Raw genomic sequence first — 23,857 nt, forward strand, 5'->3', positions numbered from 1 at the left:
TCAGTCATGTCTCCAGGCCCCTCTGATATTACTCTTGCTTTCTATTTTGAATTTTTATTCAAACAAAAAATTGAAGACTTACTATTATGCAGACTACTGCAATACTGTAATAATTGTATAAATAACATCAACCCATTCATGACTGCATATTAGAATGGCTAGTTGGACATTTATTGGACAATGGCATCATTTGTTTACTTTTGAACATCGGCAAAAATCAAACATTTCCCCTACTTTGAGCTCCATTTTTAGGTTCTTTTTATAGTAATATCACTCAAAATCACCTCTATTTCTATAATATGTTTTCCATTCTATCAAATGAGACCAAGAAAACGAGAATACAACCATAAATACTATACGAAAATAGACCACAAAGTCGGAATTTTAATTAAAAAAAACGGTCGGAGTTTTTTTTTTCTCATTATGCACTGCGTGCTCCAGGATTTTTTTATATGGTGCACACTGACCACACAGACCCATTCTCTCACATGTGGGCCTACCAGCTTTCTCCTGCTTGATTTGAAGCCACTAGAATTTATGAGTATATATACATCAAACACGGTACCTCGTAAGACGTATATATACGGCCGCGACAGTCAAAGGGTTAAAACTGCTACTACAAGACTGAGGGACTGACCACCTCATGACTATGACTACAAGACTGAGGGACTGACCACCTCATAACTATGTCTACAAGAATGAGGGACTGGCTGCCTCATAACTGTGTCTACAAGAATGAGGGACTGACCATCTCATAACTACAAGACTGAGGAACTGACCACCTCATAACTACAAGACTGAGGGACTGACCACTTCATAACTACAAGATTGAGGGACTGACCACCTCATAAACGACTGAGGGACTGACCACCTCATAACTACAAGACTGAGGGACTGATCACCTCATAACTACAAGACTGAGGGACTGACCACCTCATAACTACAAGAGTGAGGGACTGACCACCTCATAACTATGACTACAAGACTGAAGGACTGGCTACATCAGTATATATATATACTGATGTTGCTTGTCCACGTTCATATGTGTGGGCAAAATGTTGCCAGTACAGTGGACCCCCGCTTTATGATCAGCTCCCAATGCGACCAAATTTAATTATGTAAGTGTATTTATGTAAGTGCGTTTGTATGTGTATGTTTGGGGGTCTGAAATGGACTAATCTAATTCACAACATTACTTATGGGAACAAATTCGGTCAGTAATGGCACCTGAACATTCTTCTGGAATGAAATAATATCGTAAACCGGGGGTCCACTGTACTTGACGTGATTATACAGCACATTTCCCACAGTCACTTTACTTGAGAGGTAGATGAAGTAGATTTAGTGAGTGGTGTGATCTACCCAAAGCAGTAGTTGAAGGTAGATTGTAGATGTTATAGAATCAATATTGTGGCAAAGCATTACACCACTTCACCTCTGCGGTGTTTTGCTAGCCATACCGTCGGCACACCACTATTTTCCTACTAAGAAAACGTTTTGCTTTGAGTGTTTTTTTTAAGTTGTATAAAAGCCAGTCGTGGTGAAACATTTCCTTATTGAATGTCTTTGTTTACGTCTACTTCTCATTTTTGTCAAAGCAAAAAAATTGATGCATTTTGAAAATTCTGGGATATTCCTTTTTATATTTTTTGTATTACAGCATGCAGGCCTAATTGATGGATAGGCCTAAGTGACAGGTAGATTTCATTTTATGTAGACCTCTTTGAAAGATAGACCTCAGTGACAGATAGGCCTCATTGACAAGTAGGCCTCATTAATAGATCCACCTCATTGATAGGCCTCATTTATAGATAGGCTTCATTGATAGATAGACCTCATTGATAGATAGGCCTCATTGATAGATAGGCCTCATTGATAGAGAAGGACTCATTGATAGATTAGGCCTCATTGATAGATAAGGCATCATTGATAGATAGGCCTCATTTACAGATAGGCCTCATTGATAGATGAGCCTCTTTGACAAATGACTAGGTGGTAATGCCCATGAGAAAGATCTGCCTCACATGGGCGAATAGGCCTACTGAGGGTTAGAGATACGAAATATTTGATCTATGGACCTTCCTTACTGCCTATATGTTTATCAGTAATATAATTATCAGACATATATTAGTAAGACATAATATGTAGTCTTTGAATTAAACATGTGCAATACCTGTGTCTTCTTTGAGGGAATGATTACCTTATCTTCCATTGTCTTCTGTGCTGCAAGAGTGAGGGACTGATTACCCCATGGCCTAGCTGGCAAAGCTCTCGCTTTACACACGGAGGGCCCGGGTTTGATTCCCGGTGGGATAGAAACATTTCAACACATTTCCTTACACCTGTTGTCCTGTTCACCTAGCAGTAAATAGGTACCCGAGTGTTAGTCAACTGGTGTGAGTTGCATCCTGAGAGACAAGATTGAGGGCCCAAATGGAAATAAGACAGACAGTCCTCGATGACACTACTTTTTTTGGGTTTTCCTGGGTGGCTAACCCTCAGGGGTTAAAAATCTGAACAAAATCTTATCTTAGATCTTATCTTATCACTGTCTTCTGTGCTGCAAGACTCAGGAACTGATTGCCTTATCTACCACTGTCTTCATATATCATCTCTGTAATGATTTAATAAAGCCACTGGTGGGCAAAACATTTCTGTAATAAAAATTCAGGAACATTGTAGCAGGCCTACTGGCCCATACTAGGCAGGTCTTCAAACATTGTGGTATGTTAATATTTTTGGATCAGTAGGATTACTCATTGCTACTCAATTATGTTCCTGTGTTATGTTTGTTATATTGTGTTATTGTCTGCGCAGGAGAGTTGTACGTAGCGGAGAGTGACACGCAGCGCATCAACAGAGTTCGCATAATAACTAGCGATGGGCGCATATCCATCTTCGCTGGAGCAGACTCCCGCTGCAACTGCAGAGATCCGACATGCTATTGCCACACTTACGATAACGTCTCCGCGTCCTCCGCTATCTTCTCCTCCATCTCCTCCATTGCTGTCACTCCAGATGGCGTCCTCCACATCAGTGACCAGGCTGGGTACCGAGTAAGGTCAGTCAGAACTGTTCTCCCAGAACCCAGTGTACATAAACAATATGAAATCTTCTCCCCCGATGCACACGAAGTCTACATCTTCAACAAATACGGTCAACATGTAGAGACCAGGAACCTTGTGACAGGACAGACTATCTATAAGTTCTCCTACAGCATCAATTCCAGTGAGGGGAGATTGTTGACTGTTACTGATGGAGCGAGTAATAGATTTCAACTCATTCGTAACTACTTCGGGGATGTGACAGCGATTGAAAATCCCCAGAAACAGCGAGTGAAAATTAGTTTATCAATGATGAAGATGCTGGAGCAACTGGTAGCTCCTGATGGGTACAATATTACCTTCCGCTATCACGGTGCGTCTGGCCTCATGCACTCCAAGATCGAAGCCGTAGGCCGTTCCTATAACTACGACTACGACGAACAGGGTCGCCTGACGCAAGCAGTCTTGCCTACAGGTCAGGTCATTCAGCTGACCTTTGACCTGAGCACCAGAGGAGCAGAGGTCATGGTCACCCGAGATGGGAAGAATCCAGTCAGAACAAGAGTCAGGGGGAACACACTGACCCATAACTCAGGTAAATGGTGTAAAGATTTAGAAAACCCGCAGGTTGAAGAATATGACTCATGCAGTGTTTGGGAATCTTTATTGAGGAAACATTTTGCCATCCATTGGCTTCTTCAGTCCATTACAGTGAAGAAAAGTGGTAGATAAGGAGGAGCTTGAGGTAATCAGTCCCTCAGCCTGGAGTCAATGTGTTCAATCTTGATCAAACTTGAGGGACCGATTACCTCAAATTCCTCCTCATCTTCCACCATTCTTCTCTGTATTGGACTGAAGAAACCACTGGTTAGCAAAACATTTCTACAATAATGATTCCAAAATGTTAAACAAGTGTCTCATTTTTCAACTCGAGTAAAACACAAGCAACGGGACTTTCTAAAACTCTAAATATTTCTAATTATCATTATTATCATTTACTATTATTATTTAATAATAACTAGTTCTTCAAAGGTAGTAGGTTGGTAGACAGCAACCGCCCAGGGAGGTACTACCGTCCTGCCAAGTGAGTGTAAAACGAAAGCCTGTAATTGTTTTACATGTTGGTAAGATTGCTGGTGTCTTTTGTCTGTCTCATAAATATGCAAGATTACAGGTACGTCTTGCAACTTCTACTTACACTTAGGTCACACTACACATACATGTACAAGCACATATATACACACCCCTCTGGGTTTTCTGCTATTTTCTTTCTAGTTCTTGTTCTTGTTTATTTCCTCTTATCTCCATGGGGAAGTGGAACAGAATTCTTCCTCCATAAGCCATGCGTGTTGTAAGAGGCGACTAAAATGCCGGGAGCAAGGGGCTAGTAACCCTTTCTCCTGTATATATTACTAATGTAAAAGGAGAAACTTTTGTTTTTCTTTTTGGGCCACCCCGCCTCGGTGGGATACGGCCAGTGTGTTGAAAGAAAGAACTAGTTCTCTATCTCATATTGTAATGATATTCCTCACACATTTCTCCACAACTCACGATATTGTAATAAAAATAATCATAATTAAGCACTGTAGGTTGTGAGTTTTAACATTCAGTTGTCATTGGTCTGACTCCCATCAGTTCCCTGATTAATTCCTCCATATTACAGGTCCTGTGGAGGCCGTGGCAGACATGGGAGGTGACGGTCAACTGAGGATGGTAACAGATTGGGGTCATGAGGTCTCCCTAGAAAGGACATCCTACCGTGTCTTGGAATCTACCAGTCAGATCGCAGCAGAGATGTTCCCTATCCTCTCTCGCCAGCAGACCCACATCACCGGGGAACTGGTGAACCGTTACGAGTGGATATACTCTCCGGCTAACCACTATAGTGGTGGGCTCGGCATGAAGGTATGTTAGGTTAGGTTACGTCAGGTCAGATTTGGTTAGGTTAAGGTTAAGTTAGGTTAGTTTAGGTAATGTTTACCAGTAAACAGGACAAGTTTCCCTGACACGAGTCCAAGTCACATGCTGACCCACAGCTGGAGCTTTTGGTCATCTAACTGAGGCTTTCCAATAAAGGTATGTAAATAGAAATACAGTGGACCCCCGCTTAACGATCACCTCCGAATGCGACCAATTATGTAAGTGTATTTATGTAAGTGCGTTTGTACGTGTATGTTTGGGGGTCTGAAATGGACTAATCTACTTCACAATATTCCTTATGGGAAAAAAATCGGTCAGTACTGGCACCTGAACATACTACTGGAATGAAAAAAGTTCGTTAACCGGGGGTCCACTGTATAAGATGGACAGGTGACTCGAACCTTGGTCCCATCCATTTTTTCTGTGTATTCATTGACAAGCTTTTATTATGCTTAATCTGAGTTTATAGAAATACAGTGGACCCCCGCCTTACGATGGCATCGCATTACATTAAATCCGCCATACGATACATTTTAACACAAAAATTTTGCCTCGCCTCACAATAAAAAACTTGCCTTACGTGATTCATCTGGGACGCGTCCCACGTGTGGCCTCAGCGCCAGTGTTTACAAGCCAGCCAGTGTGGTCGCATCTATGCATACATTCGGTACATTTCATATTATCCCAGTGTTTTTAGTGCTTGTAACTGGAAAATAAGTCACCATGGACCCCAAGAAAGCTTCTAGTGCCAACCCTATGGTAAAAAGGGCGAGAATTAGTATGGAATTGAAAAAAGAGATTAAGGAAATGTGTGAAAAGTGGGTTGAACTGCAAACCTTTATGAATGAAAATCACCCTCACACAGCTACTGCAAGCCGTGTTGGCAACCTGTACAATGACAATGTTATGGCCCATTTTAGGAAAGTCTTAAAGGAATGGGAGGTACAGAGCTCTATGAACAGATATGTTGTGTGACAGAGGTCCAGTGACTCTCAAGCTGGTCCTAGTGGCATTAAAGGAAGAAGGGAAGTAACCCCAGAAAAGGACTTGCTACCTCAAGTCCTAATGGAAGGGGATTCCCCTTCTAAACAATAACAACTTCCACACTCTTCCCTCCTCCCATCCCATCAATCATCACCAGATCTTCAATAAAGGTAAGTGGCATGTATTCTATTCTTAGTAGAGTAGTAATTGTGCATGTCTTCTTCAGTTTGTATTAAAATTAATATTTCATGTGGTAAAATTTTTTTTTTTTTTTCATACTTTTGGGTATCTTGCACGGATTAATTTGATTTCCATTATTTCTTATGGGGAAAATTAATTCGGCTTACGATGAGCTCTCAGGAACGGATTATCGTAAGGCGGGGTTCTGCTGTATAAGATATGACTAAAGCACATAAGCTAACTACGTATTATTTTAGGGGTTGTTATAAGGGTAACAACATAAATATACCTTTTGGTATATCTATATATATTTATATGAACAATTGTCAGGACCATGATTCGAATCTCTGTCCATTATATTTTATTCATTAACATTGGTTCGTTGTCACTTATTTTGGGTTTATGGGTGTACCGTAGTGATGTGCCCCTCTGTGAGGTAGATGGTGGTGCAGGTGGTGACAAAACCACCTGACACTCGTCAGTGGTACTCAGGCTGGGCTGTGGTAAGATCAATCTCTGGTGCGCAGTGTTTACATTTCTTGTGGGTTTATAGGGCCACCAAGACCATACGTCGTATCGAACCCTCCATTACAATATATACACTGGCATCCATTGACTCACACTCTTGTTGTTGTTAAGGGCTATGATGGTTTATATACACATGAGGGTGTGCTACTAATTGACCATGGTAATTCTGAGTTGTTCATTCCGAACCCAGTTTCACTTGACATAAGAGGTCATTTAGGAATTACAGTGGACCCCCGCTTAACGATCACCTCCAAATGCGACCAATTATGTAAGTGTATTTATGTAAGTGCGTTTGTACGTGTATGTTTGGGGGTCTGAAATGGACTAATCTACTTCACAATATTCCTTATGGGAAAAAATTCGGTCAGTACTGGCACCTGAACATACTACTGGAATGAAAAAAGTTCGTTAACCGGGGGTCCACTGTATTTAGACAGTATTGTGGGTTTGTGAACTTTTCTAGCCACAGTATTGTAGGCTAGATGTGAATTGTTGCAGCTTCGGTATTGTGGGTTGTGAATTGTTCCAGGTATGGTATTGTGGGCTAGTTGTGAATTGCTGCAGCCATTTAATTGTTGTTTATCATTTGTAAATTATTATAGGCAGGGTATTATTGCTAAGGTGTGAGTTGTTCCAGCTATGATTGCATGATTCAGATGTGAATTGTTCCAGCCATTGTATTGTGGGTCATTTTTTTATTGTTCTAGTCATAGAATTATGGGTTAGATGTAAATTGTCCCAGCTGTGTTATTGCGTATAGTTTCTTAGCTGCCTCAGGCATGGTATTGTAAATTTCACTCTTGATATTTACACCACAGGTTGCTGCTACTCTACGTGTGAATGGAGCTGACCTACTGACTCTCAGCTATGATCCTGTATCATCCTCAGAGGCCCTCCTATCTGTCTCAGGTCAAATGCTCATCAACATTACCTACGATACCGTTGGTCGACCTGTCCGCTGGATACCCGTGTCTCCCCTGGTACCTAGTAACGTAAGTTACGATCACTGGGGACACATTACTGGCTGGACTCGAGGCAATCTCTCTGAAGAGTACCACTATGATAGCTCCTTAAGATTAACGTCAGTCACTTATGCTGATGGAGCTACTGTAAACTACGATTATAGGGAGAAGTTAACTAAGGTTAGTAGTTAGGGAGTGAATATTACTTAATAACAGTGTCTTGGTATATACGTTGAGTTGTTTTTATTAACAACATTATCTTGGTATACAGCCTCTCCTCACTTAGCGATGTACTCGTTTACCGATGACTCAGACTTACGACGGGCTCTTTGACCAGTATACATACCTAAATAATGTATATTAAAGCTGATTTCCTCTCTTCTGTTTATTACAATATACAGTACACTACTGTATAAACATTTAAAAATATGCTAAAAATGTTATAATTAGTACAAAAGTGACATTAAAACAATATCAAAGATGGTTGACACAAACTGATGTAGTCTTAGCAACGGAACTCCATCATTAAGTGAAGAGAGGCTGTGTACGTTGACTTTTTTTGTATTAACCTTTCTGGGTCCAGAGGCCAAAATTCAAAGTGCACACCAGTGTCCAAGAATTTTAAAAAAATAATTTTGTTATTTTTTTCTTATGAAATGGTAGAGAATCTTTTTCTGAAGGTAATAAAACAAAAAGTACGAAATTTGATGGAAAATTGACAAAATTATGCTCTCACGAATTTTGATGTGTCAGCGATATTTACACATTGGCGATTTTGCCGACTTTGACTCCCATTTTAGGCCAGTTACATTACTCCAGTCAACCAAATTCTTAGCTATTTCACTAGTATTACTTCTATTCTATCGATTGAGCACAAGAAATCGCCAAGTCAACTGTTTCAACTACAAAATAAAATTATCCGAAATTGGTAATTTTGCCAATTTAATGCAAAGTTCAAAATATTCCAATTTCAAAATAGGGTCCAGAATAAACAATGCAGACATTCCTGGCACTAAACTAACATTTCCTCTGTTCATTAGTTATGTTTTCAGACTTTACAAATGAATTCCATTTTGATTTTTTATTCACATAATGAATTTTTATTCAAACCAAAAAATAGAAGATTTACTGTTCTGCAATATTGTAATAATTGTATAAATAATATTACCACATTTGTGAATACATATTAGACCCACCAGCTGGCGTGTATTAGACGTTTGAGGTCATTTGTTTACTCTTGAATATCGGCAAAAATTTAACATTTCCGCTACTTCGAGCTCAGTTTCAAGCCATTTTCAGTACTAAAAACAATCAAAATCATCTCTATTTCTGTAATATATCTTCCATTCTATCAAATGAGACCAAGAAATCGCAAATACAACTATAAAAAACATACAAAAAAACACTGCAAAGTCGCTGTTTTAATCGAGAATTACAGTCTGTTTTTTTCTCTCATGCACTGTGTGCTGCAGGATTTGTTTTATGTGGTGCACACATACCACATTGATGTATTCTCTCATATCTAGGCCCAAATTTACTGCTCACAGTTTATCAGAGTGAGCTGAGCTCATGGCGTAGATCTACGGTTTGGACCCTCAACGTAAAGCCATAGATCTACGGCATGGACCCTGAAAGGGTTAATAACAGTGTCTTGGTATATACACTGTTGTTTGTATCTGCCATATTCACTGTCACAGTCACCCCATTAACCAACCAACCAGTCTTAAGGACCCTTGTGTTGTAGATATGTGTACTTGAAACCCCATCAACCAACCAACCAGTCTTAATGACCCTTGTGTAGTAGATGGGCCTGAAACCCCATTAACCATCCAGTTTTAATGACCCTCGGGTACTAGATAGACTTGAAACTACATTAACCTCTACAAATATATCTTTTCTTACTACCTTACTGTTTTCTAGCCTGAGAAAGTAACTCATCCGAGCGGTCGAGCCTACGGCCTAGTCTACGACGATGCTGGTTCACTACGTCAAGTTTTAACACCTCGAGGTTCAGCCTACACTCTACACCTCTCTACCTCCCTAGGCTTCTACAGGCTACGTCTGGCCCTACCTGTTGACACCATAGGCCTCCAGGTAGGTCTCTCATATAGGCCTACTCATGCTGTCTAATCTGAGTGACTCAACTCCTCTGAACCCACATCAATTGTCTTCAGTATGTTGATAATCTCTGTGTTCAACTGACGTAGTTTCAGGGATCAGTCCCTCAGTCTTGATGAATCAAGACCGAGGGACTGATCGCTTTAACATCTTGACATCTACACTTTGATCTGTATTAGACTGAAATAGTTTGAGAGGATCAGTCCCCCAGCTTTGATGAATCAAGACTGAGGGCCTAGTCTTTCTGTCCTTCAATGTGTGTGTGTGTGTGTGTGTGTGTGTGTGTGTTTGAGGTAGTCAGTACTTCAGTCTTGTAATAGTAAGTTTGAGGTGGTCAGTCCTTCAGTCTTGTAGTAGTAAGTTTGAAGTGGTCAATCCCTCAGTCTTGTAGTAGTAAGTTTGAAGTGGTCAATCCCTCAGTCTTGTAGTAGTAAGTTTGAGGTGGTCAGTCCTTCAGTCTTGTAGTAGTAAGTTTGAAGTGGTCAATCCCTCAGTCTTGTAGTAGTAAGTTTGAAGTGGTCAATCCCTCAGTCTTGTAGTAGTAAGTTTGAAGTGGTCAGTCTCTCAGTCTTGCAGTAGTAAGTTTGAGGTGGTCAGTCCCTCAGTCTTGTAGTAGTAAGTTTGAGGTGGTCAGTCCCTCAGTCTTGTAGTAGTAAGTTTGAAGTGGTCAGTCTCTCAGTCTTGTAGTAGTAAGTTTGAAGTGGTCAGTCTCTCAGTCTTGTAGTAGTAAGTTTGAGGTGGTCAGTCCCTCAGTCTTGTAGTAGTAAGTTTGAGGTGGTCAGTCCCTCAGTCTTGTAGTAGTAAGTTTGAGGTGGTCGGTCCCTCAGTCTTGTAGTAGTAAGTTTGAGGTGGTCGGTCCCTCAGTCTTGTAGTAGTAAGTTTGAGGTGGTCAGTCCCTCGGTCTTGTAGTAGTAAGTTTGAGGTGGTCAGTCCCTCAGTCTTGTAGTAGTAAGTTTGAGGTGGTCGGTCCCTCAGTCTTGTAGTAGTAAGTTTGAGGTGGTCGGTCCCTCAGTCTTGTAGTAGTAAGTTTGAGGTGGTCGGTCCCTCAGTCTTGTAGTAGTAAGTTTGAGGTGGTCAGTCCCTCAGTCTTGTAGTAGTAAGTTTGAGGTGGTCGGTCCCTCAGTCTTGTAGTAGTAAGTTTGAGGTGGTCAGTCCCTCAGTCTTGTAGTAGTAAGTTTGAGGTGGTCAGTCCCTCGGTCTTGTAGTAGTAAGTTTGAGGTGGTCAGTCCCTCGGTCTTGTAGTAGTAAGTTTGAGGTGGTCAGTCCCTCGGTCTTGTAGTAGTAAGTTTGAGGTGGTCAGTCCCTCAGTCTTGTAGTAGTAAGTTTGAGGTAGTCAGTCCCTCAGTCTTGAACTGTTCAGTTTTCTAGTCTCAAGTTTTATTTCTGTTGAGAACCTGAAACTAAACTTGGGTTCAACACAAGAATCAAACACCTAAAAGAAACTTCAGAATGTTCTCGTGGGAAAACGTTTTGCCCATCGTCTGAATAAGAGCATTTTTTGTCTTATATCTTCATCGTCATAACATGCGCAGCACCGGATATCCTCATTGACGAAACATTTCACCTACTTAGGTGGCTTCATCAGTCAATTATAGAGCTGAGTTATAATCCCAGACAGTAAAAGACAATCATCCATCAGTCCCACAGAATGATGGATGATTGTCAGTTGAGCTCATGTGCATATCAGTATTAGTATTGTACACCACCTGTTCCTGCCCTCATATGATGATACCTTCAACTGCTGCACCTCATCTTCCTATCTATGCTTCAGCTTCATCCTAACTAAGGTACTGAACACCTTCAAGACTTAGGGACTGATTGTCTTATCTTATTCTGCTGTCTCCAGTTTCAATTCAGCCTTGGAATTACTTCATCCTCTAGTCTCTCCAGTTAATATTCTCTTTACTGGATTGCAAAAGCCACTGGTTGGCTAAATATCTTAAAAATAATGATAGTCAGGTGTTGCACATGCTTCTTAGAAACATATGCAGACTGAGGGACTGACCACCTCAAACCTACGTCTTCCAGGGTGATAGACTCATTACATTTTCTTTACACCTCTACTTCTGCTGTCTCCTCTGTGCTTGACTGAAGAAGCCTACTGTGTAGGCCAAACATTTCAGAATAAAGATACCTAACTGTTGCACATGTGTCTTTTTTATCCATGATTAATATAATCACATACTGATATGATACATTGTTTTGCAGATACGTTTGGATGAGCGAGGTCGTCTCTTGGCTATGACTCAGCCTGGTCGTGGGGGCACTCTCATCTATCAGTACAATGATCTTGGTCAAGTCAGCGCCGAACTTTACGGTCATGGCTTCACTGAATACACCTACTATTCCAATGGCCTCATCCGCACTGCTAAAACCAAACATAAGCACGTCGACGTGAGGACTGAGTACCGTTATCATGCTGGACTGATGAAGGATATGCGACTTCGATACGGCTCTAAGAGTGACTTACATCCTGTCAAGCTACGCTTCCAGTACGATGGATCAGCGAGACTTCGCAAACTTGAGGGTGATATCAATTCTGATATTCCGCTCAACGAGGTGTACATTCGCTTTGATAACCAGACTGGTGTGCTTCAGTTGATAAGTGACCTGCGAATCATTCGAAACAACATCCTGGAAACCATGCTACAGAACCCAAAGAAACACTACGTCAACACACGTAAACAAGATGACTATGGCCGCCTATCTCAGGTTGACATGACACTTCAGGGAAAAACAGTCTTCATGATGCGTCTGAAATACGACATCCGCAATAGGATATCGGAGCGTCTAATTGAGGTTGCTGGTCGACGCGAAGGACTCAATATTACATACATGGCTGATGGGCAGATACTGGAAGCTACAGGGACACATACATGGTTATACAGCTACGATGAAAATGGAAATATAATTAGTAACACCGACAAGGGTTATGCAGAAAACCTTGTGTATGATGAATGTGATAGAGTGACTAGTGTCAGTGGCAGTCAGGTGGAGTACGATGACCGAGGCTTCGTCATCAGAATAGATAACCAAAACTTTGACTACAATACTAAAGGTCAGCTTATTTCAGGGTGGAATAGTGATGAGAACTGGTCCTTCACACTGGGCTATGACCATCTTAGTCGCATATCCATTTATCGTGATCACAACAACAATGCCACTCAGTTGATCTACGGACGACCTGATCTCCCGGAACTGATCACCCACCTACACAACCCTCACACTGGGGCAACCACCGGACTTCTATATGATGATATGAACCATCTAATTGCTATTGACCAACCAGATGGTCGTTATTTCGTAGCAACAGACCAAAATGGTACCCCCATAGCTATATTTGATGATGTGGGCTCGCTAATCCGCAGTCAAGTGTGGTCTCCCTTTGGCCACCTAGTGGACAAAGCTGGGTCTAACATGTGGGTTGGTGTGGGTCCATGGGGCAAGTTCCGGGAACCTCAAACGGGTCTGGTAATCTTCAGAGGTTATGCCTACCACCCTAAGTTATTGCAGTGGATGAGTCCTCGGTGGGGCCACCTTACTCAACCCAGAAGACATGTGACTGATGTTTTCGTGTATCGCTTCATGAACAACAACCCATTCAACCCAACATCGGACCGCCTCAGGCACTACTACACAGGTGAGTCAAACTCTCGGTTCATAAACTGGAAGTTAAATAGCATGCCTTTGGGTCTACCATCTGCTACAATTACTTTTAAGATAGTCACTGCTTAAGTAACCCAGTCTATGTCACTACCTCAGTATCCCAGTAAACAAAAAAAATGATGCTCTAACTACCTAAATACTCACCTGCATCCATATCTCCTGGCTCTCTCTCTCTCTTCCCTGAATCTTCCACCAGCATCCATTTCTCCTGGCTCTCTCTCTCCCCTGAATCTTCCACTAGCATCCATTTCTCCTGGCTCTCTCTCTCCCCTGAATGTTCCACCAGCATCCATATCTCCTGGCTTTCTCCCTGAATCTTCCACCAGCATCCATATCTCCTGGCTTTCTCCCTGAATCTTCCACCAGCATCCATAACTCCTGGCTTTCTCCCTGAATCTTCCACCAGCATCCATAACTCCTGGCTTTCTCCCTGAATCTTCCACCAGCATCCATAACTCCTGGCTTTCTCCCTGAATCTTCCACCAGCATCCATATCTCCTGGCTTTCTCCCTGAATCTTCCACCAGCATCCATATCTCCTGGCTGTCTCTCTCCCTGAATCTTCCACCAGCATCTATATCTCCTGGCTGTCTCTCTCCCTGAATCTTCCACCAGCATCTATATCTCCTGGCTCTCTCTCCCTGAATCTTCCACCAGCATCTATATCTCCTGGCTCTCTCTCCCTGAATCTTCCACCAGCATCCATATCTCCTGGCTCTCTCTCCCTGAATCTTCCACCAGCATCTATATCTCCTGGCTCTCTCTCCCTGAATCTTCAACCAGCATCCATATCTCCTGGCTGTCTCTCTCCCTGAATCTTCCACCAGCATCCATATCTCCTGGCTTTCTCCCTGAATCTTCCACCAGCATCCATATCTCCTGGCTGTCTCTCTCCCTGAATCTTCCACCAGCATCCATATCTCCTGGCTTCCTCCCCTGAATCTTCTACTCTCCACTATTCGCTTGAATACTTTTATGTCATTATCAAACATCAAACCAAAGGGTGTTTCAAAATGATTGGCCCAATTTGAAAGGAGTATCTTCTTTAAAATTGGGTACAACAATTTGAAACACTGTACTGTGGAGACTTTATCCTCTGATATTCCTTTCACCTCCCCAGACTCTGATTTTGTTAAACATTTTTTATGTAATTTCACTGCTTTATTTATAAAATTCTTGAATCAGGTGTTCCTCTAGAGCAATGGGTCTTAACCAAGGGGTATCCATACCCCCTGGGAGTATGGGAACCAAATGGGGGTATGGGAACAAAATAATGGGGGTATGGGAACAGAATAATGGGGGTTATAGGACTTGATCTGAACAATTTGCCATTTTTCTAAAATTAAATACAATTAAATTCTTATACAGTGGAACCTCAAAAATCGAACTGCTCCCAACACGACCATATATAAGTGTATTTTTGTAAGTGTATTTTTGAGAGTTTGAAATGGACTAATTTAATTTACATTATTCCTGATGGGAATAAATTCATTTGGTAAAGGCACTCAAACAGCCTTCTGGACCGAAGAAAGTTCAATATTTGAGGTTCCACTGTACATAATTATATCTTACCTGTTGTTTTGCTAACTATCCTTTGAAGTCATACTGGTACCTAATAGCACTGGTGATAATCCAAGCTATTGACTTATTTTTAAGTCGCACTGGTACCTAATAGACTGGTGATTTTCACAGCCTGGTGAAGGAGGTCTGGCCACATACTAAGCAATCCATTGGGGTTTTGCTATCATTAAAAGATTAAGAACCTTTGGTGTAGAGCAGGGGTCAGAAAACTGCGGCCCGCAGGCCACATGTTATGCACAGCAACTTCAAATATTTATAAACAGTAAAACTAATGAACCCTCATTGTAAGTCACTCCAGTCACTTATTTATTCATATTTCATTCATTCATTTGTATTTATTTATTAGACTGATTTGTTTTTCTTGGACCCTTAAAAAATGTGTAAAATATACGATGTGGCATCCATCTTGAAAAAGGTTGGAGACCCCTGATCTAGAGGTTCTCTCTCATCCTGGCTTACTAAAACTCTTATATTTTGCTCTTCTCCTGCTCACGTGTCTCAGTCTCAGAAATTCACTGAAAGAGAGTAGACACAACTTAGCGAGAAGATGCCTCAGTGTAATCTCTTCTCATACACAAATAACCTGCACATAGAAGAGAGGAGCTTATGACAACGTTTTGGTACAACTTTGTAAATGGTCCAGGTCGGACCGAAGCATTGTCGTAAGCTTCGCTCTTCAATGCGCAGGTTATTTGTGTATTGTTCCAGTCACAGTATTGTGTCTTTTCTGTTGCCTCTTCTCACTCTAATATTTTTATTATATTATTAACACATTGGCCGATTCCCACCAAGGCAGGGTGGCCACCATGGCAGGGTGGCCACCATGGCAGGGTGGTCACCATGGCAGGGTGGCCACCAAGGCAGGGTGGCCACCATGGCAGGGTGGCCACCATGGCAGGGTGGCCACCAAGGCAGGGTGGCCACCAAGGCAGGGTGGCCACCATGGCAGGGTGGCCACCAAGGCAGGGTGGTCACCATGGCAGGGTGGCCACCATGGCAGGGTGGCCACCAAGGCAGGGTGGCCACCAAGGCAGGGTGGCCACCAAGGCAGGGTGGCCACCAAGGCAGGGTGCCCACCAAGGCAGGGTGGCCACCAAGGCAGGGTGGCCACCAAGGCAGGGTGGCCACCAAGGCAGGGTGGCCACCAAGGCAGGGTGCCCACCATGGCAGGGTGCCCACCAAGGCAGGGTGGCCACCAAGGCAGGGTGGCCACCAAGGCAGGGTGCCCACCAAGGCAGGGTGGCCACCAAGGCAGGGTGGCCACCAAGGCAGGGTGGCCACCAAGGCAAGGTGGCCACCATGGTAGGGTGGCCACCAAGGCAGGGTGGTCACCATGGCAGGGTGGCCACCATGGCAGGGTGGCCACCAAGGCAGGGTGGCCACCAAGGCAGGGTGGCCACCAAGGCAGGGTGGCCACCAAGGCAGGGTGGCCACCAAGGCAGGGTGCCCACCAAAGCAGGGTGGCCACCAACCCAAGGTGACCACCAAGGCAGGGTGGCCACCAAGGCAGGGTGGCCACCAAGGCAGGGTGCCCACCATGGCAGGGTGCCCACCAAGGCAGGGCTGCCTGAAAAAGAAAAACGTTCATCATCATTCACTGCATCACTGTCTTGCCAGAGGGATGCTTTACACTATAGTTATAAAACTGCAACATTAACACTCTTCCTTCAGAGTGCAGACACTGTACTTCCCATCTCCATCTAATAATCACTCTATTAATATACATTTTTTCAGAGAAGGAAAATAAGGGGTAACTCCATCTAAATATTCCTATTGATATCTTATTTTTATCTTATTTCTATGGGTGTCCCGCAGCTGGACTGGTAGCGCACTTGGTTTCCACACTGAGGTCTGGGGTTCGATTCCTAGTACAGGTGGAAACATTAGGACGTGTTTCCTTAAGACACCTGCTGTCCATGTCCACCTAGCTGTAAATAGGTACCTAGGTTAGTGGACTGGTGTGGAGTGGCATACTGGGGACAAAACCTAATTTGCCCGAAATGCTCCTTATAACAAGGTTTTCTGTATAGTATGTCCTAGATGTTAGCTATGGTCTGTATAAGTTGTATCATGTACTTGTAGAAATATAGATTATTATTATTATTATTACGAGGGTTTAACTAATTTTCAGTCCTTATTATCTACTATTCTCATGGTAACTACTGTTTTGAGGTGTTTAACTTGCAAACAATTTAACCCTTAAACTGTCCAAACAAATTTACGTTCACATGCGTAGTGCTCCATACGTAGATCTATGTTTGGACACTTTAAGGGTTAAGTTAAACACACACAAATACATACACACACCAAAAGAGCTGAGACTCGACCCCTGCAACCACATATAGGCGAGTACACACAAAACTGGCTGTATCTATCAACAAGTGCCTTTGACAACTGATAACTAACAACCTCACTTATGAAGAATCACTTATAAACCCATAATAATACTAATATTTCTTCTAATAATAATTCCTGGGGTTGTGTCAAGTCTGAGCATCATACAGATGAGATATGAGAGGGCCAGGAGCTGTGAGACCTAGTGGTGTGCAGCGACCAGCTATGAGGGGTCAGGAGCTGTGAGACCTAGTGGTCTGCAATGGCCAGCTAAGAGGAGGGGGCCAGGAGCTGTGTGACCTAGGGGTCTGCAGCGACCAGCTAAGAGGAGGGGCCAGGAGCTGTGAGACCTAGAGGTCTGCAGTGACCAGCTAAGAGGAGGGGCCAGGAGCTGTGAGACCTAGAGGTCTGCAGTGACCAGCTAAGAGGAGGGGCCAGGGGCTGTGAGACCTAGAGGGCTGCAGTGACTAGCTAAGAGGAGGGGTCAAAAGCTGTGTGACCTAGGGGTCTGCAGCGACCAGCTGAGAGGAGGGGCCGGGAGCTGTGTGACCTAGGGGTCTGCAGTGACCAGCTATGAGGAGGGGTCAAGAGCTGTGTGACCTAGGGGTTTGCAGCGACCAGCTGAGAGGAGGGGCCAGGAGCTGTGAGACCTAAGGGCCTACAGCGACCAGCTAAGAGGATGGGGGGGCCAGGAGCTGTGAGACCTAGGGGTCTGCAGCGATCAGCTAAGAGGATGGGGCCAGGAGCTGTGAGACCTAGGGGTCTGCAGCGATCAGCTACAAGGAGGGGCCAGGAGCTGTGAGACCTAGGGGTCTGCAGCGATCAGCTACAAGGAGGGGCCAGGAGCTGTGAGACCTAGGGGCCTTGATGATAATATACCTACAGTTTCTTCAGCCTATGAAGATTTGGAGAATCATTAGTTTGTCTTGTTGCTTTTGGCTTCAAGATGTGCTAATAGAATTCTGTGAGTTTTATGTAACCTCTTTCATGTTCCAAGCCATATGGAGAGAGATTTAGCAGGTCAAGGCCTCTCACACTGCCACCAGTAATTCATCAGGAACTTTACAATTTGAGGAAATTATTGAATGAAATTGAAAATCTAAGAAATAACCTGGTGTATTGAAACCATACTAGGCAACCTCAAAGATTTTCAATTTCATCCACAAATTTCATTCCATTGCAAAGCTCCTGACGAAGTACTGGCGACAGTGGTGATAGTCCTTAAGTTGCTACACCTCTTCTGTGGCCTGACGAAGTACTGGCGGCAGTGGTGATAGTCCTTAAGTTGCTACACCTCTTTTGTGGCCTGACGAAGTACTGGCGACAGTGGTGATAGGCCTTAAGTTGCTACACCTCTTCTGTGGCCTGACGAAGTACTGGCGGCAGTGGTGATAGTCCTTAAGTTGCTACACCTCTCCTGTGGCCTGACGAAGTACTGGCGGCAGTGGTGATAGTCCTTAAGTTGCTACACCTCTCCTGTGGCCTGACGAAGTACTGGCGACAGTGGTGATAGTCCTTAAGTTGCTACACCTCTCCTGTGGCCTGACGAAGTACTGGCGGCAGTGGTGATAGTCCTTAAGTTGCTACACCTCTCCTGTGGCCTGACGAAGTACTGGCGACAGTGGTGATAGGCCTTAAGTTGCTACACCTCTCCTGTGGCCTGACGAAGTACTGGCGACAGTGGTGATAGGCCTTAAGTTGCTACACCTCTCCTGTGGTCTGACGAAGTACTGGCGACAGTGGTGATAGTCCTTAAGTTGCTACACCTCTCCTGTGGCCTGACGAAGTACTGGCGGCAGTGGTGATAGGCCTTAAGTTGCTACACCTCTTCTGTGGCCTGACGAAGTACTGGCGACAGTGGTGATAGGCCTTAAGTTGCTACACCTCTCCTGTGGCCTGACGAAGTACTGGCGACAGTGGTGATAGTCCTTAAGTTGCTACACCTCTCCTGTGGCCTGACGAAGTACTGGCGGCAGTGGTGATAGGCCTTAAGTTGCTACACCTCTCCTGTGGCCTGACGAAGTACTGGCGACAGTGGTGATAGGCCTTAAGTTGCTACACCTCTCCTGTGGCCTGACGAAGTACTGGCGACAGTGGTGATAGGCCTTAAGTTGCTACACCTCTTCTGTGGCCTGTTTTGCATTTTCATTTGTTTGTGATTATGCGTGCTCACCTGTATGCAAATGAGACACAATATTTAGTAAGATGCAACTCCATGTATACTGGTTAATAACTGTAGACAACTGTAAGACAACACCATAATAACAATAATAATAATAATAATAATAATATTTTTTTTTTTCAACAAGTCGGCCGTCTCCCACCGAGGCAGGGTGACCTAAAAAGAAAGAAAATCCCCAAAAAGAAAATACTTTCATCATCATTCAACACTTTCACCACACTCACACATTATCACTGTTTTTGCAGAGGTGCTCAGAACACAACAGTTTAGAAGTATATACGTATAAAGATACATAACATATCCCTCCAAACTGTTAATATAATAATAATAATAATATTATTATTATTATTATTATTATTATTATTATTATTATTATTATATTAACAGTTTGGAGGGATATGTTGTGTATCTTTATACGTATATGCTTCTAAACTGTTGTATTCTGAGCACCTCTGCAAAAACAGTGATAATGTGCGAGTGAGGTGAAAGTGTTGAATGATGATGAAAGTATTTTCTTTTTGGGGATTTTCTTTCTTTTTAGGTCACCCTGCCTCGGTGGGAGACGGCCGACTTGTTGAAAAAAAAAAATATTATTATTATTATTATTATTATTATTATTATTATTAATAATCTTTATTTCTACAAGTACATGTACAAGGTATACAGACCATAGCTGACATTGGTGACATATTGTACTACTATATAGAAAGCCCCTTGTTATGCACAGCATTCCACAAATTAGGTCAAATTTGTCCCATGATGCGACCCACACCAGTCTACTAACACCCAGTTACCTATTTTACTGCTAAGTGAACATGGAGACATGTCCTAATGTTTTCCAGCCATACCGGGGATCGATCCCCGACCTCACTGTATGAGCTGAGTGCACTAGTGATCGAGCTATGGGACACATTGATTATTTTTATACATGGGGAAGACTGAAATGCAGTAGTGGGTGCTTCAGTGAAGGGTGCCTCGTTGAAGGGCTTTTGTTGGAAAAATAAACACAAATGGAGTATAATGCCATTCTTTGTTGACAACGTTTTGCCCACACAGTGGGCATTATCAAGTCACAAAGAGATCTACCTAGGTGAATGGTACATGAGTCTTTATAGTGTGGAGAGTCAGGTGGAGAATGCTGGGTAGGTTGGATCTGAGATGGACTCTTTTACAGGTCTGTGTGTTTTTACCCAGTTCTTTCTTTCAACACACTGGCTGTATCCCACCCAGGTGGGGTGGCCCAAAAAGAAAAACGAAAGTATTTTACCCAGTTATGTTTGTATAATTTACAGTGAATAATTCATTTATGTTTAGAATTGTCTGTGAATACTGATGTGTTTCAGTGAAAGGTAAAATCTCTTGTACTGTCCAAATTTTCTAATGAAAGATAAAATCTGTTATGAGATATAAACCACAGCACCGTGTCTTCCTTTGTGGATGACACCCGAATTTGCATGACGGTGTCATCCATTGAAGACACTGAAAGACTCCAAGCAGTCATCACCCAAATCTTTAAAAGCAACATGAAGTTCAATGAAGAGAAATTTAAATTACTCCGATATGGAAAATCAAGGAAATTAAAACCGTATCAGAGTATAAAACAAATTCCAACCATACAATAGAGCAAAAACCTAATGTGAAGGACCTGGGAGTGATAATGTCAGGGGTACCTCACTTTCAAAGATTACAACAGTGTATCTACTACATCTAGGAAAATGATAGGATGGATAATGAGAGCATTCAAGACTAGAGATGCCAAGCCCATGATGGTTTTCTTCAAATCACTTGTTCTCTCTAGGCTGGAATATTGCTGTACACTAACAGCCCCTTGCAAGGCAGGCAGAATTGCAGGCCTGGAAAATGTACAGAGAACTTTCACGGCATACGTAAGCACGATAAAAAACCTAAACTACTGAGAACTGCTGAAGTCCCTTGATTTGTATTCCCTGGAATGCAGGCGAGAGAGATACACGATAATATACACTTGAAAAATCCTAGAGGGACTGGTCCCAAATTTGCACACAAAAAGAATTCCCTACAAAAGCAAGAGACTTGCCAGGAGATGCAACATCCCCCTAATGAAAAGCAGGGGTGCCACATGTACAGTAAGAAACAACACAGTAAGTGTCATGGGCCCAAGACTGTTCAGCTGCCTCCCAGCCTACATAAGGGGGATTACCAATAGACCCCTGACTGTCTTCAAGAAGGCACTGGACAGGCATCTAAAGTCAGTACCTGAACAGCTAGGCTGTAGTTCATATGTTGGTTTGCATGTAGCCAGCAGTAACAGCCTGATTTACCAGGTCCTGATCCACCATGAGGCCTGGTCACAGACCAGGCTGCAGGGGGCATTGACCCCCAAAACCTTCTCCAGGTATACCCACTCCAGGTATCCCCAGATGTTCTAATGGAAGCTAAAATCTGTTCTCATCCCCAGATGTTCTAATGGAAGCTAGAATCTGTTCTCTTCTCCAGATGTTCTAATGGAAGCTAAAATCTGTTCTCATCCCCAGATGTTCTAATGGAAGCTAAAATCTGTTCTCTTCCCCAGATGTTCTAATGGAAGCTAAAATCTGTTCTCATCCCCAGATGTTCTAATGGAAGCTAAAATCTGTTCTCATCCCCAGATGTTCTAATGGAAGCTAAAATCTGTTCTCATCCTCAGATGTTCTAATGGAAGCTAAAATCTGTTCTCTTCCCCAGATGTTCTAATGGAAACTAAAATCTGTTCTCATCCCAGATGTTCCAATGAAAGCTAAATCTGTTCTCTTCCCCAGATGTTTCTGACTGGTTGGAGTTGTACGGTATAGAGCTCAGCAGAGTGCTGGGATCAGAATACCATGAGAACACACTGGTGGTCCCCCATCCTGTGGTGGCTGTGGACGAGATGGGAGCATCAGAAGTGGTCAGTGGCCTTTGGTGTCAGTACAGAGCTGGCGTCAGGCATTTGCATGACCTCAGCTTCTTCTCTCAGTCACATATCCAGCATCGTATGGGTATGTGGAATGGCGTGCCAATTTCCCGTCAGGCTTCGATATTCGGGCCGGGAGTCTTGGTGTCGGATATTGAGGGTCGGGTTCTGGTTACTGGAGTCGGAGAAGATGACTTTTCGGGTGTGATTGGTGATGTTATACGAACAGTTCTGAACAATTCGATCATTTTAGATGTTAGTGCTACCCACAGCGGCCTTGACACATTCTATTTTATCAAGAGTAATCGCGTCAGAGCCATCGAAGATATAAACCATTTGCGACGTCTCTCAGGGATCTTCAACGTAACTACTAGCGATACTGAACACGGCCAGGAGATCCGTATGTCCACACCCACTGCCCACCTAGTGATCATGTACGGGGAGCGTGTACAGAGGGCACGCAGCCGTGTACTAGGAGAACTAGAAGAGAAAGCAGAAGAGCTAGCATGGGCACGGGAAGCAGCATTGGTTAGTGTTGGTCGACCAGGCACTCATGTTTGGTCACCAGTAGAAGCAGCCGAACTGGTAAGAGAAGGCCGTGTTCCTGGTTACGTTGCTACCCATCTTCACTCCACCTCCCGGTACCCTCTCCTAGCTGCCGATGCCTCAAATATTGTCTTCAAACACGAGAGCTCCCGCAAGCGGCGCAAGAGCCGCAGAAAGGGACGCAAGAAGAGCTGGCGACAGCGCAAGAAAGTCGCTGTTTGAAAGCATACGCTCACTCAAGTTTTTGCAGCGAATGCTGTAACCGGTGAACTTCCAGACATACGCTACTGAATCTGCCTTGACCGACAGATTGTGATATAATTGTACATATTTATGTAAAACTTAACAGAGTTTCCATATATATATATATATAAATATATACGCACACTGATGCGTTTTCGTTCTTTCTATACGAGGTGATTTAAGGATATATCTTTCATGATTATCATATATTCAGTGTTCTTAAGAAACCCAACTGAAACCATATATCAATTATGAAAACTTTTAGGTGTTTCTTTAATGTGGTTTTTACTTACGACTGTATCCTGAGCTAATTCTATCATGTACAATATGTCATGTCTTATGTAAATTATATTACTGAGTTTTTAATAAATATTTCCATGTACATTTATTAAAGGAATTTTAATTATCCATGTGTGTGTAGGTTTGTACTCATCTGTATGTGGTTGCAGGGGTCGAGTCACAGCTCCTGGCCCCATCTCTTCACTGGTGACTTAAACTTGTGTCTCTTGTAAGTTCTTCCTTCCTCTGTCTTGTTACTTCTTGTTTTATTGTCTTAAGAACAAAAGAATGGAGGAACACTGCAGAAGACCTACTGGCCCATACAAGGCAGGCCCTTATCAAAACCTCCACTACCCAAAGCTACCCAAGAATTTGCTTCA

General features: G+C 43.1%; 1 protein-coding gene across 2 annotated transcripts in view; it reads left to right on the forward strand.

Moving 5' to 3' along the window:
• The window catches only part of LOC128704954 (teneurin-m-like), a 221,134-nt gene extending 197,749 nt beyond the window's left edge, over positions 1-23,385 (forward strand). For both annotated transcript variants that reach the window (XM_070105115.1, XM_070105116.1), the window contains 6 exons: positions 2,818-3,639; positions 4,708-4,949; positions 7,475-7,798; positions 9,539-9,712; positions 11,945-13,376; positions 22,276-23,385. In XM_070105115.1, the coding sequence (XP_069961216.1) occupies positions 2,818-3,639; positions 4,708-4,949; positions 7,475-7,798; positions 9,539-9,712; positions 11,945-13,376; positions 22,276-23,177 (3,896 nt within the window). In that variant the 3' untranslated portion in view covers positions 23,178-23,385. The remainder of the gene's footprint in view (positions 1-2,817; positions 3,640-4,707; positions 4,950-7,474; positions 7,799-9,538; positions 9,713-11,944; positions 13,377-22,275) is intronic.
• The last annotated feature ends 472 nt before the right edge of the window (positions 23,386-23,857 follow it).

The sequence above is a fragment of the Cherax quadricarinatus genome, chromosome 97, assembly GCF_038502225.1.
Source record: "Cherax quadricarinatus isolate ZL_2023a chromosome 97, ASM3850222v1, whole genome shotgun sequence".
NCBI lineage: Eukaryota > Metazoa > Arthropoda > Malacostraca > Decapoda > Parastacidae > Cherax > Cherax quadricarinatus.